The 14633-nt window shown below is 34.4% G+C and overlaps 3 protein-coding genes across 4 annotated transcripts; all 3 read right to left on the reverse strand.

Annotated features, from left to right (window-relative positions):
• LOC109346199 lies at positions 526-10819 on the reverse strand. 2 transcript variants are annotated; one of them, XM_019585619.1, is made up of 4 exons: positions 10806-10819; positions 2435-2522; positions 2267-2357; positions 526-837 (listed from the first exon to the last, which is right to left on the reverse strand). In XM_019585619.1, exons 2-4 carry the CDS (start codon positions 2502-2504, stop codon positions 735-737), a joined length of 264 nt encoding a protein of 87 aa, XP_019441164.1. In that variant the 5' UTR covers positions 2505-2522; positions 10806-10819; the 3' UTR covers positions 526-734. The 2 variants fall into 2 exon arrangements, with proteins under 2 accessions (XP_019441164.1, XP_019441163.1); XM_019585618.1 differs by lacking the exon at positions 10806-10819 and having other exon boundaries at positions 2435-2666.
• Positions 5284-5952, reverse strand: LOC109344716 (uncharacterized mitochondrial protein AtMg00810-like). Its single transcript, XM_019583468.1, has one exon. It carries the CDS (start codon positions 5950-5952, stop codon positions 5284-5286), a length of 669 nt encoding a protein of 222 aa, XP_019439013.1.
• Positions 7972-9405, reverse strand: LOC109344717. Its single transcript, XM_019583469.1, has 3 exons — positions 9051-9405; positions 8879-8949; positions 7972-8790 (listed from the first exon to the last, which is right to left on the reverse strand). Exons 1-3 carry the CDS (start codon positions 9403-9405, stop codon positions 7972-7974), a joined length of 1245 nt encoding a protein of 414 aa, XP_019439014.1.

Raw genomic sequence — 14633 nt, forward strand, 5'->3', positions numbered from 1 at the left:
CAGTTTTCTACTTCGTTAGATAAAGGCCCATCATAGAGATTTTTTTTTTGTGTGGGATACATTAACATGTTTTAATTAGTCTTGAACTCGTGCAATTCGTGGGTTGATTTTCACATAAATAATTCAACTTTTCTCCTTGTTAAACTTAACGAAATGCAAGGAATGGTTTTTTTAAGGTGTCTTGAGTAAAAGCTTTGGGTTAAAATCTTTCGGGTTATTTTAAATGTTTTGGCAAGTTTGGAATGCGTTTATAGAAGTTTATAAAGGAATTGGACCCCTATCAAATTCATTAAATGAAATGGTGTTTAGTTATCGAACAAAAAGCTTGTCTAATTTGTAGTTCACAACAAAGAGCTTGCCTCACCATAACAAAGAGTTTGTCTCATATCCCGATCATTATGAATTACCTTTGTTAATTTGTGTAGTTCATAATGGTCGGGATATAATATAAGCTCCTTGTTGTTTGTTGTGTTATTACTTTTGTGAATCAGTCCATTCCCAAGAAACAACACAATTCACTCTACCGAAGAAGAAATTTCTGTGTAGTCTTTTATTTTATGAATTAATGGTCCACAGTATAAATTTAATTGTGGACATTGCAATCATAGTTGTACAATACCAAGCTATTAGATATGCAAATTACTGAAATCCCTGAGTACAAAACAACCCGGCACAAAATGCGTATAAAAATGTGATGGGGAGAAAGAATTCAGGGAACTCTGCATGCACTATATTTAATGGTCAGGATTTATAGCCTTTGATCCGGTCTTATGATCATAGTATTCTACTACTGCAGCTCCAGCTAATGCTGCCAGTGTAAGAGCCTGTGCATGTAACCTGAAATAACATTGATGAACTTAGAACGAAGTATAAGATGCAAATTATTCAGGGAATCATCACAAAGAAATTTCAGAAAACAAACTCTAACAACATGCATACATTGTGCTGCAAGTTTTGCAACAACAGACAGAGTCACCCATATATTTGAGGACATGCATATATCTGTTAATTGCTTGTAATATGTATGAACATAACCCATATCCTTGAGACATTATGACAATTGCAAATTGAAAAATGTATCTTCATAAGTCATAACACAAGAATGGTGTGCAGAAAAAGAAAAAAAGAAACCAGAACTAATAAAAGACCAAATATGTCAACAAATGATGCAGCCTTGTTTCTAGACAATCAACAATTTCATCGAGAATTCAATTATGGTATACGCCATTAGTCTTATCCTTTATATTAACTACCCGTAATAACGAACTTGAAAAATGAATCTGTTTAAGGTTGGGCTATAGGTATTCAAATTGCCTATCCAAACTCTGACTAACCAATCATACTTGTAGTTTTTGTATATTACAAAATCATGATTGGTTATTAAGGAGTGAATAGGCATTTGAGAGTGTGAATAACCTCACCCAACAATCAAAATCTCCTACAAATATGAGTCCTAAGTCCTAACTATCAACCAACAATCCACTTTTCCCATTGCTATAGAGAAATAGAAATATAAGGGCATGTATTTCAATCCTCCTAACTGATTTTGATCATTGATTTCATGGGAAAATTAAAACTGGCAATATATCAAAATGCAAATAAGGTATATGACAGATGTAAACAGATTTCAAGACACATGGATAACAAGCACAAATATGTCTAGAAAATATGGTGTTACCATATCTGAAGCTAAATTTAATCACAAGTGGGACTCTATCTAAATACACAATTTTTCTTAACTTCCTGGTCACGTTAAAACACTGGCTGGAGGCTTTTTCTCAAGGCATCAAAAATTAAAGGTTAAAATTGTTTAAAGGCAGAAAAGGTAAACCCTAATGAATTAACCGCTTATTTACACATTTTAAATCATCAACCAATTATCAATTGATTTAAATACAAACACAGCATCACACTAAATGATGCAATCAACAATATATCCAATTGAAATAATCATCCATTTATATCAAACAACTTGGGGTACCAAACCCCCACAGGAATAACATAAAATCCAGCAAAGTGAAACAAACCAGCAAGCCATAGAACAAGACATTAACTAAATATCACTCAGTTAACCCTAGACAACCTCACAATAAATTAGAAAAACAATTTATTTCCGTTTTTCCGTCTTAAAAGTGTTTTTCCTATTATTATTATTTTTGAAATTAGCCTACCCACGCAATGGAATAAAATCATCAATCATGTTTAGTATTCTGGATAGATTATGCTATGAAGAATAAAAGCATATAATAAAGAATAGTTATAATACCTGGCATGAATGATCTTAACGCTAGTTTTCATGTTGGGGCGAGACCAATTGTAAGCGATTGAACCCGCAATACCACTAAGCCAAAGAGACCCTAATCCCAGAATCAAGAGAATCATTAAAAATTAATATTAAAAAAAGGGAAGAATAATAAAAATAAAAGAATATTACCAACAGTACGGAGCTTGTGTTCGACGACCCATTTCCTGAGAGATTCAAATTGGGTCTTAGTATCAACCATTGTTTGTGAAAAAGAACAAGCTTTTGTTTTTTTTCTTCAGTAAAAAAAATCGGAAGGTATGAAGGCAAGGTCGGGTAACTCGTATGAATCAGAAAATGTGTAGTTATAAACCACTCATCAATAACAAACTCAGATTCATTGTGAGATAGGAATTCACCTCACATTTGTCTACAAACAAATATACACAATACAAATTTCATAATAAAGGGAAATTAAAAACTGTATGAGTAATATTTATATTTGATTTAGTTAATTATATTTATAAGGTAACTGAAATTTACAAGGCAGGTCCTAATTGAAAACTTATAAATTAGGAGTGAAAACTAAAAGCTTGTAACTAGCTAATTAAATAAAAAGGTTCATAAAATTAACTTATAAGACATAAGTATGAAATAAAATTAGCTCTTAGATTATACATCATATCATAAATCATTATAAAATAGTTTATTAAATACATATTAGTCTAGTGGTATAAGGTTTTGTTAGATCCCAAAATGATAAAAATAATAAGAGTTTGATTTCTACGAGTGAAACTTATTCATCCACACATCTCAAAATAAATTAATTCCGCTTACTATTCCTAATACAAAAGAATAACTTATTAGATATAGATTTATACACTAATTAGTAGCCAAATATAATCAAACAACTTCGTTAAAGTAGCTTATAAGTCATTTTATGACATATTAAAATCCATAATCAGAAAATTTGTTAAATATATGCCTATATACATCGGTGCATATATTATAGCACTATGCACTATTGTATAGGGTACTATAGAGTCTGACTCTTCTCCATTATAGGAGAGACTGATACATGGTTCAGATCATTACACGTGATAAAAGTAAATTTTCAATAATTCAGATTTTAATTTACTTTTTAATTAAGTAACTTCAAAAAATTCATCTCCTCATATTGACTCTCTGAGTACTTGAGAGGAATCCTATTTAGTACTATATAGTTTGTGTCATGGTTGTTTTGGTAGTTGAGTTTGTGGTTTGTATTTTACTTTTTTTACCTTTACTTCATTGGTTGGTTAAGTAACTACCAATCTCCATTAGATATATATATTCTGTACTTTGCTACTGTGCAGAATCAATAACAAAAACTATATGTCTTCTTTCTCTTGACTCTCTCAATTTCTTTCTTTCTGTTCTTTGTTGGATTCTTAAGATGGTATCAGAGCAACTTTGAAAGTTGTGTTGTGCACTCATCTTCTTTGTTTATCCAGCGAAATGGACCTAAAGTCCTCTCATGTTTCTCTTGTTCCTGCTGAGTCAAGACTAGGAATGCAATCTAGTTTACTAATTTATTCCAACAAGATTACCACTTTCTTGACAGCTTGTAGCGGATTCCTTTGCCAAATCTTGAACCTTCCAGTGATACACATAGCCAAGCGATTCTAGATCATTTTCTCTTATTTGTTCAACTCCAACGCTTAACCATATATTTGATTGTTCTTGTTTTCAATCTCCTTCATTCTTTTTCTTTTTGCATTCGGGTCCAACAAAGGTGTGTTTGCCAATTCTGCTACAAAGAAGCATCAAAGAAAGAAAGCATGAATCCTTCAATGTTGAGAGTCTTTCAAGTTCTTGCTGCTGCACGATTAGTTGTTTTAATGTGAGGCACTCAGACTATAGGAACGTTCAAGATAGGCTGGGTAGTTGGACGGACATGTGAATCTTTCTTTTGCTGTTTCAATTGGTGCTTCTACTTGAAGATTTTCAGTGACCGCCCCATTGAAAGCTTTTCCAAATCCATTTTCTTCTACTAATTCAATTGCTGTCTCTCCTTGAGCTTTACAACTATCAGTATCATTTAGAACAATTACTTTTGTATCTATTACATCAGGCTCCTTGGTTTGTTCATGTGCACATCACTACTTTGATCAATTGAAGATTTGGTGACATGAGACTATGAGAGGATGCAAAAGAAGTGGTATCAAAGATCCAAACCAGCCTTCTCCTTCACAAGGAATTCAAAGATCTTTGCACACACTTTGTTAATGTTTTTTTTCGCTAGTTTGGTGGACGAAAGCAACATCTTTGAATGGAGTGTCACCATAATTGGACCTCCTGATGCTCTTTATAAGTATTTTTTTTTTCAATGCTATTATGAGTTTCCATTCCAACTACCTAAATAGTACATCAATATTGAAATTCATCTAAAAGATATGGCACCCAATGTGTATCTTGAAGGTCTGGTTTGCATACCAAATCCCTCTAATTTGAAATCTTTTATAGTTATTGAGATTCTTGATAGTTCATTCTCTTCAATATGTTGGCAAGATCACTTTACATTCTTTTTTTATTCTTAATTTATTAAAGGAATTCTTTGAACATAGAATTTAATAGAATAGAGAAGAGATTGAAAACTTGTATATTTCTCATTATTGAATTCAGCACAATACAACCACATATATAGGTAACTCTAGGTTGCTTGAATAAGAAGGAATCTGGTTAACCAACTCATAACCGAATAACTAACAATGATCACATGTTGAAAAAGAATTATCAACACGTGCTTAATGTGATGAATGTGTAATATGAGTGATTTGCAATATACCCATTCTGCTTGGTGCTTGTTCTGCATAAAACTCACTCCCTGCTGCAATTCCTGCCTCAATTCTTGCCTACAATCATAGTTTGATGTTTTAATCTTCCTGCAAACGGATTAGTAGCAGGGCAAAATATACATATAGGTTTATTACCCTCCCTCAAGCTGGAGAGTATAAGTTTAATACTCCCAACTTGGACAACAAGTGGGTGAAAATAGATGTTTATAATGCCTTTGTAAAAATGTCAGCCACTTGATATGTTGTATGAATAGGGAGTAAGTGATAAAGTTTGTTTTGTAAACGTTCACGAGCAACGTGACAATCAATTTCAATGTGTTTCGTGCGCTCATGAAATACTGAATTTGCTGCAATATAACGAGCTGAGTTGCTATCACAATATAGAAGAGCAGGTTGTATGAAAGGAACTTGGAAATCAAGTAATAGATAGGTTAGCCATTGTACCTCACAAGAAGCCAAACCTAAGGCACGATACTCTGCTTCGGATGATGAACGTGAAACAGTAGTTTGTTTCTTGGATTTCCAAGAAACTAAGGAGTCCCCTAAGAACATACAATAGCCTGAAACTGATTTACGAGTATCTGGGCATGTAGCCCAATCAGAATCAATGAAGCCCTTGAGTTGAACTGTGGAACTGGTTGGGTAGAAAAGGCCCTGACTAGGACTACCCTTTAAGTAACGCAGAACTCTTGTGATGGCTTTGTAATGATTGATAGTAGGAGTAGCCATAAATTGGCTCAATTGTTGTGTTGCAAAACTGATATCAGGGCGTGTGTTTGTTAAATACAAAAGCCTCCCTATGAGTTGCCTGTAGAGCATTGGGTCGTGAAAGGGGGTGCTATCATTTTGGTGCAGTGGTGTAGTTTTGATCATTGGAGTAGGCACAGGTTTAGAGGCTAAGTAACCAGTATCATTAAGAAGGTCTAAGGAATATTTTCTTTGACATAGATTGATTCATAGCTTGGATCTTGAAACTTCTAGGCCAAGGAAGTACTTAAGGGTACATAAGTCCTTGATCTTGAATTTATCATCCAGATATTGTTTGACATGATTTATTTAATGGATGTTGTTGCCTGCTAAAATGAGGTCATCTACATATATGAGCAGAACAGTGTAACTTGAGGAATGTTTCTTGGTGAAGAGGGAATGATCATGGTGGGATTGAGTGTAACCCAAGGATAGCAGGGCAGTGGATAATTTAGCAAACCACTGCCTACTTGCTTGTTTTAATCCATAAAGGGATTTGTTTAATTTGCAAACAAGGTTAGGCATGGTGGATGTAACCCATTGAGGAAGAGTCATGTATACATCTTCATTGAGGTCACCGTGTAAAAACACATTATTGACATCCAATTGTTGCAATGTCCAATTCTGTGTGGCAGCAATAGCTAATAAGAGCCTAACGGTGGTGAGTTTCACTACTGGTGCAAAGGTGTCATTGTAATCCAAACCTTCGGTTTGGTTGAAGCCTTTGGCCACAAGCCTAGCTTTATGCCTCTCTATAGATCCATCAGAGTTAAACTTTAGTTTATAGACCCATTTAGAACCAATGGCTTTCTTACCAAGGGGGAGAGGGACAAGGGACCAAGTGTTGTTAAGATCCAGGGCTTGAATTTCAGCATTCATGGCTTTGATCCATGCCTCAGACTGGATGGCTTGTTTATATGTTTTGGGTTCATAGTTGGTAGTAAAGGGTAGGCAATGACGTAAGTGGTTGTGAGATAGAGTGTGGTAGGAAAGGACAGACTAAAGACGATGTTTAAGTTTGTGTGAAGTGGTAATAGGATGGGTGGCTAATATGTTGCAGTGGAAGTCTTTGAGGTATGTAGGTGGGCAATGAGTTCTCTGTGATCTTCTAAGTTGTGGTGTTGATTTGGAAATTTGTGTTTGGTTACTAACAGGTGGGATGTCTATAGGGGTTAAAGGATTAGGACAAGACAATTGTTGTTGAATGGTGCAGGGAATAGGCATAGAGTGGCCATCAAGGTAATGTGCATGATTAATGGTGTGGTTTATAGGTTCTAGGTTGGTCTCCTTATTTTGGCATTGGTAAGGGAAAATATGTTCCTAAAATCTAACATGTCTAGAGAGAAAAATTGCTCTTGTGTTTAGGTCACAGAGAAGAAAACCTTTGGTGCCATTTTTGAAGCCAAAGAAGATGCATTTCATGGTTCTAGGATCAAGCTTGTTTCTATGGTTAACAAGAGTTGTGGCAAAACATAAGCTACCAAAGACTCTTAATGAGTTGAGATCAAGAGTGGTGCCAAAGAAAACTTCATGAGGGGATTTGTTATCCAAGACAGGAGTAGGCAACATGTTCATGATAAGAACAACATGAGTAATAGCATAGCCCCAAAAGGATTTAGGCAAATTGGGCTGGAAGAGAATAGACCTAGCAATGTTTAGGATGTGCCTATGCTTACTTTATACTGAGGAATTCTGTTGTGGTGTTTCAACAGATGAAGTTTGATGTATAATGCCTAATTGGTTGTAGAGAGTAGGCATGTTAAATTCAGAGCCATTATCACTACGAATTATCTTAACCCTTCTATCATATTGAACTAAAGCCATTTGTATGAAGTTGTGAATAAGGGACCTGGTTTCAGTTTTAGCATACATGAGGAAAACCCAAGTATATGTAGTAAAATCATCAACAATTGTAAGAAAGTATTTGTGACCGTGCAAAGTTGAGGTGCCAAAAGGCCCCCAAATGTCCATATGGACAAGATCAAAATATTGAGCAGTGCAAGTATTGCTAGAAGGAAAAGGTAACTTTGATTGCTTAGCAAGATAGCAAAAATCACAAACAATATTTTGGTCAAACTTAACATATGAAAACGGTTTATGAATGTTATTGAGGGTAGCTTGTGATGGGTGTCCTAGTCTAAAGTGTCATAGATCAATATTGTTAGATTTATTGTTGTGTAATTGATTGATTTGGTCTGAGGCATAGGTCAATGACTTTCCATTCTTGATGAGGATGTAGAGATTGTTGGTGGCTTCAGCATAACCAATCATCCTCGAGCTAGTCATATCTTGGATTATACAAGAGCAATTGTCAAACACAAGCTTGCATTGAAGTGAAGTGGCAAGCTTATGAATGGAGACAATATTATATTTGAATCCAGAGATATACAAGGTGTTAAACATGCTAAGAGAGTCAGACAATCTAATAGTACCAGAATGTTTAGCCATAATTGTCATGTTGTTAGGCAATTTAACATATATAGGTTTAACATGTTTATAGCATGCAAAGTTGGATAGACCATTAGTGACATAAACGGTTGCACCACTATCAAGGATCCAAGATTTTTGTTTTAGGATGTTACCTGAGATTGGATGATCATCACTTGGTTCTTGGTTGAGGTGGTTGATGTTGTGTTCATGATCAATGGTTAATTGTCCAACTTGGCTTGCTGGTCCATCATCATCCACCCTTGTCTCTTGCATTTGGTTGTTCTTGTTGTTTGTTGGAATGGAAGTAATAGTGTTGATGGATCCACCAGTGGCATTCTTGGACTTGAACTTAAAGTTTGGTGGAAATTCATGCTTGAAGTAGCATGTCTCAACTGTAGGCCCCTCATTCCCACAAAAAACACAGATTTTGTTGTTGTTTGTTTGATAGGTTCTTGCATAGTTTCCTGTACTTCCTCCTCTACTAAATCTTCGTGTGCCTTTATTGGATGTTTCAGTGATATTCTTGCCTGAATTCTTATTGAATGTTGGTCTCCAAGCTTGGTTTGCATTTACAGAGTTTACAATCCCATTTCCTTCACTATTTGGTGTGTCTTCTTGTTACCTTTCTTGTTGGAGAACTAAAGAGAAGTCTTTGTTGATTGATGGCAGGGATTCCATCAGCAGAATCTGAGTCTTCACAGTGTTATAGGAATCATTGAGTCCCTTAAGAAAACACATAACAAACTCAGATTCTCTTTATTCTTTCATTAGTTTCAAGATAGGGCAGTTTGAACCATTGCTGCATAACAGATTTGGAATTGCCCTCAAGGTGTCAAGATCATCCCACAAGGTCTTCATATCAGTATGAAAAACAGAAACAGTTCTATCAGCTTGCCTCATAGAATGGATTTCTTGTAAGAGATCTGAGGTTCTAAAATGGTCACCCTTAGAAAGTCTTTCCTTAAGATCTTCCCACAGATCTTGTGCATTGTCTATGTAAACGATGCTTTGGGCAATTTGTTGGGTTAGTGACGTTGTTATCCATGATACAATCATGGTATTACATCTCTCCGAAGAGTCAAAGGTTGGCTCAGTTTGTTGTGGTACTCCTATTGTTCCATTAACGAATTTGAACTTGTTTTTGGACATTAGAGTCCTCTTCATTGATCTGCTCTATGAAAAGTAATTTCTGCCATCTAAAGGAGGTGATACCAAGATGAATCATGGGTTGTCACCTGGATGGAGGTAATAAGGGTTTGTAGGATTTAAAGAAGGATCAATGGATTGTGATATGTTGTGTGTTGCCTCTGAGCTTGCTTCCATGTCTTGATGCTTTCTTGGTAACTATTGCAAAATAGTCTCACAGCATAGCACTCAAAAAATGAGTGCTCTGATACCATCAAGGAATTCTTTGAACATAGAATTTAATAGAATACAGAAGAGACTGAAAACTTGTATATTTCTCATTATTGAATTCAGCTCAATACAACCATATATATAGGTAACTCTAGGTTGCTTGAATAAGAAGGAATATGGTTAACCAACTCATAGTCGAATAACTAACAATGATCGCATGTTGAAAAAGAATTATCAACACATGCTTAATGTGATGAATGTGTAATATGAGTGATCTGCAATATAGTCATTCTGCTTGGTGCTTGTTCTGCATAAAACTCACTCCCTGCTACAATTCCTGCCTCAATTCCTGCCTGCAATCCTAGTTTGATGTTTTAATCTTCCTACAAAAGGATTAGTAGCAGGGAAAAATATACATGTAGGTTTATTGTTTATTACCCTCAAATTTCTCTTTTATTCATTTATACTTTATTTTTTTTACCTCTCTCATTGAACGTACATTATTATAGTGTGTAATTTTTGTTCATTGAAGCATCATGTTGAGATCAAGATTAAGATCCATTTTATTTTCTCTATTTCATCCATTATGGTTGGTTAAGCTTTTGTCAAGATGAAGGGTTAAGCTTTGGATGAAGTTGCTTCTGCCTATGGTGGTTAAGCGTCAATATTGTTTCACATTCATATTTCAAGTTTGGGAGACAAAAATTTGTTCACCAGCAAGATGAGGTATTAGAATATATGATCATGTTAAATACAATCATTTCAAGCTTGGAATGTATAATACATTCCAGCTTGAGGGGGCTGTTGAAATATATTTTGACGTATATTTTAGTATTTGCACTAATATTGTATTAGGCTAATTATTGTTAGAGTTAGTTTTAGTGGTTTTACTTAGTTAAGTTTTGTTTCCATGTATATAAAATTTATTTTCCTTGTAAACTATTATTCATTTTAATTCAATAACATTTCTCATTCTTTCCTATTTCATGAAGAAGATTATGCATGGCCTCTTCCATTTTAACAAAAATTACATTCAGGTGAGAATCAACATCGTCACTTATATAAACTCTTTCACTTACCCCATTTTGATTGATGTTGAATATCCACTTGTGACTCACTTAAATATATGAAATAATGCTTTAACAAAACATATAGCCTTTGTTTGATATAATAAAGTTAGAGTGGAGAGAAAAGAATGAGAGAGAGATTGAAGAGGAAGTGAAGATTTCTCCTCTTTAGTCGCAGAAAGAGAAAAAGATGAGAGAATAAAAATGTGCAGGAAACACGATAAGTTATTTCTCCTCTAATGTGGTGAGAAAGTGAAGAGAAAATAATAATTTTATTTGAAATGTCAAATATACCCTCAAACTTTTCTACTTGTTTTTTTAGTGTAATATTTACGCACTGATAGTGTAAAAATTTATACATAGTCAGTATATCAACTATTAATTTTATTTAATAGTAAATGATAATTGAAAATGAATGTTGAATAATATAGTGACAGAGTAGAAGATTCTTATACTAAATCTTTTATCTTACTTTAAATACTATTAACATACATAAATCTTTTTTAAATATAAAAATATTAATTAAAAAATTGAAATTATAATAAAATATGTAATCTAAAATTATTACATTTATTTTTAATTAATAATAAAACAACATTTTTCTTTCTCTTCTATTTATTTTAGGGACATTTTTGTCATTTGAACCATAATATTATCTTTCTTCTCATTTTCTATCCAACGAAACAAAAGAGTAAGAGAAGAAAATATTTATTTTTATTCATTTTCTCTTCTTATTCTCTTATATCAAACATCACAAAAATCTATTGTAACTCTTCTTTTTCTCTTTCTTACATCTTTCTTTCTCACCTCTTTTTCTCTTCTTATTAGAGAAGAAATCTACCATATTTTACACATTTAACACAAGTTGAATTGTTTTGCAACATGTGTTGGGGATGTTTGAAATATGTTATTATATGAAGTCCCACATTGCCTAGAATTAGAATAGAGTAGAATATCAATGTTATATATTGGACTCAAGTTCTTTGTTATAATGTGCATCAGATATAATCACCTAATAGAAACACCTCATGGGCAGGTGGGCCCGTCGGTGTGATAGGGTTTGTAATCATTATTCTCTTATAATATTTTGGTAGCAGCTCAACACTCCCGGGGACGTAAGCACAATTGGCCCCCGTTAACAAATTCCCTTGTTTCTTCTCTTCTATTTACTCGTATGTCCTTTACTTGATTGCTTGTGGCCAACGCTACGCAACGATTGCTTCCGCTGCACCAACAATTGGTATCATAGCCAATTGGTAGATGGCTCTTAACCCAGACGTTAGATAATGGCTAAAGAGGGTGAAGGCGTGATGGCTAGACAAGGTGCGCCAAATGTAATGGCAAAGATAGAGTAGATGAGTTGAAAGAGAATGAAACATGGCGGGACTGTAGTGTGGGCGATGTATATGTTGATCCAGAACCCCATAAGTTCATGTATTGGGTTAAGATCAAGGTGGAGATAGAGACAAAGGTGTTGAGTTAAATGCTGACAATATCTATCTAGATGTTGAGAGAATGTTCTCATTGGAGATGGGAAAGAGAATATCGTAATGGCGTGTGTGAGACGTCATAGTGAAAGATATTAATTGTTAGCAGATCCACAAAAGCACAAGGGCAATGACTGACTTTGCTGTAGGGTGTGACACAGGCATTAGCTTTGATGCAAGTTGTAACACGAGCATTGGTAGAGATGCAGAGATGTGACATGGGCATTGGCTTGGATGCAAGGATGTGACACGGACATTAGTTAGCATTGATGCAAGGTATATGTTGTGGGTATACTCCTTATGGTGGAGTATGATAGTTCTTTTGAACTAGGATTGTTGAAGTAGACAATGATGGTAGCGGTTGAGGCTTTCCAAGGAAGCTCTAAGGTTCAGTTTGACTGAGTATTGAAGATGACGATTGTTGGTGAACTTTTGTGTATAGGTTCCAATATATCGAAAGACTTCCTAGCAATAGGTGGCTAGGTGGCGTGTTCCATTTGATGGCAGTACAGGAAGCTGCACTATAAGTTTGGAGAGCTAGGCTCTTGATAACATCGTCAATGATACTCATAAGGTCTATGCAGTAGGGGAGCAATTAAAGAGAATTAGACATTGAACAAGGTGGAGTCATATATTCGCTAAGGTGGAGATTCTTGTGTAGATTTCCTAAGGAGCGAGATATTCGTCTATTTCAGTCAAGGTGGAGATTGTTGGGGATGTTTGAAATATATTATTATATGAAGTCCCACATTGCCTAGAATTAGAATAGAGTAGAATATCAATGTTATATATTGGACTCAAATTCTTTGTTATAATGTGCATCAGATATAATCACCTAATAGACACACCTCATGGGCAGGTGGGCCCATCGGTGTGCTAGGGTTTGTAATCCTTATTCTCTAATAATATTTTGGTAGCCGCTCAACACTCCCGGGGACGAAAGCACACTTGGTTGAACCCCGTTAACAAATTCCTTTGTTTCTTCTCTTCTATTTACTCGTATGTCCTTTACTTGATTGCTTGTGGCCAACGCTGCGCAACGATCGCTTCCGCTGCACCAACAACATGTGTTTATTAGTTTGTTAACTAGTTAGTTAGCTAGTTATTTTACACTATAAATAAAGTTTTTCATGTCTTGATAAATCAATGAGAAATATTCACAAATTTTATTTTACGCTTTCACAACATTTTCACAATATGGTATCAGAGCTTTTAGGTTTTGGTTACCGCTGCGCATTTTATAATAACTTTTATCTTTCTCTTCTATGATACAATAATGAATCATCATCAACAATTCAACATGTGAAAGTGGAAAGAAGTTGCGCATTTGAAGAAGCTGAAGGGATACCAAGAATTGTGTTTTCATTGTAAGTAGAATAGAGAGAAAGACTCTTATTGAATGGTTTTCCTCATGTGAAATGTTGGGAATTGTTATTGAGCATGATTATTTTGCAAAAGACTAATTAGAAGCCAGGATGAGAAGCTTGTTTTCTATGCTTGATTTCGATGGAAACAGATTGTTGAGCTAGTAATGCAATTATACATTGAGGCAACATAATGACTCATGCTTCAACATCAACATGATCAACAACAAGATCTACAAGATCAACAACAACAACAATAACAAGATCAACAACAAGAAAGTGATTGAGAAATTTAAATCATGTTAGGATCGAGATTCTGATCTATTACATTGTCATGATATCAAATCGAATTATCAAGCTGGAGTCAATTGACATTAATCCTCCAGCCTGAGGGGCTATTGGAGAAGAAAACTACCACATTTTACACATTTTAACACATGTTGAATTGTTTTACAATATGTGTTTATTAGTTTGTTAACTAGGTAGTTAGTTAGTTAGTTTACAGTATAAATAATGCTTTTCATACCTTGATAAATCAATGAGAAATATTCATAAATTTCATTTTACATTTTCGCAACATTTTCATAATACTTCTTATTTTCTCTTGCCAACCAAATAAAGCAATAAAGTATTTCCTAATGTTCACTTGTTTGTTTGTCTCGAGTAAGCCCACGGTATTGAGAAATCATCTTTCTAGTTCAAAAATCCTGAACCCAAAAAATCAAAACCAAATCTCACTATTAGTCACCTTTGACGCCAGAATGACCAAGAAAGTTTTTCATAAGGGACCCAAAAACTCTTATGCTTTGTTTGATTTAGGAGAGAAAAAGAGAAGAAAGAAACGCGTGAGAGAGAAAATAAAGAGAGAGAAAAAGGTGAGAAATACAATGAATTTTCATATTGTTTGGTAGAGGAGAAATTAAAGAGAAAGAGAGGAGAATAGAGAAATAGTGTTATGTTGTAAAAGACAAAAATACCCTTCAATAATAAAGAATAGAGAAATATTATTATATTTTTAATTATTAGTTTTAATAATTCTAAAATCCACTGTATCTATTATAATAAAAAAATTATTTTAGATTTAATTAATAATTTTTCAAACA

Source organism: Lupinus angustifolius, chromosome LG04 (assembly GCF_001865875.1).
Source record: "Lupinus angustifolius cultivar Tanjil chromosome LG04, LupAngTanjil_v1.0, whole genome shotgun sequence".
NCBI lineage: Eukaryota > Viridiplantae > Streptophyta > Magnoliopsida > Fabales > Fabaceae > Lupinus > Lupinus angustifolius.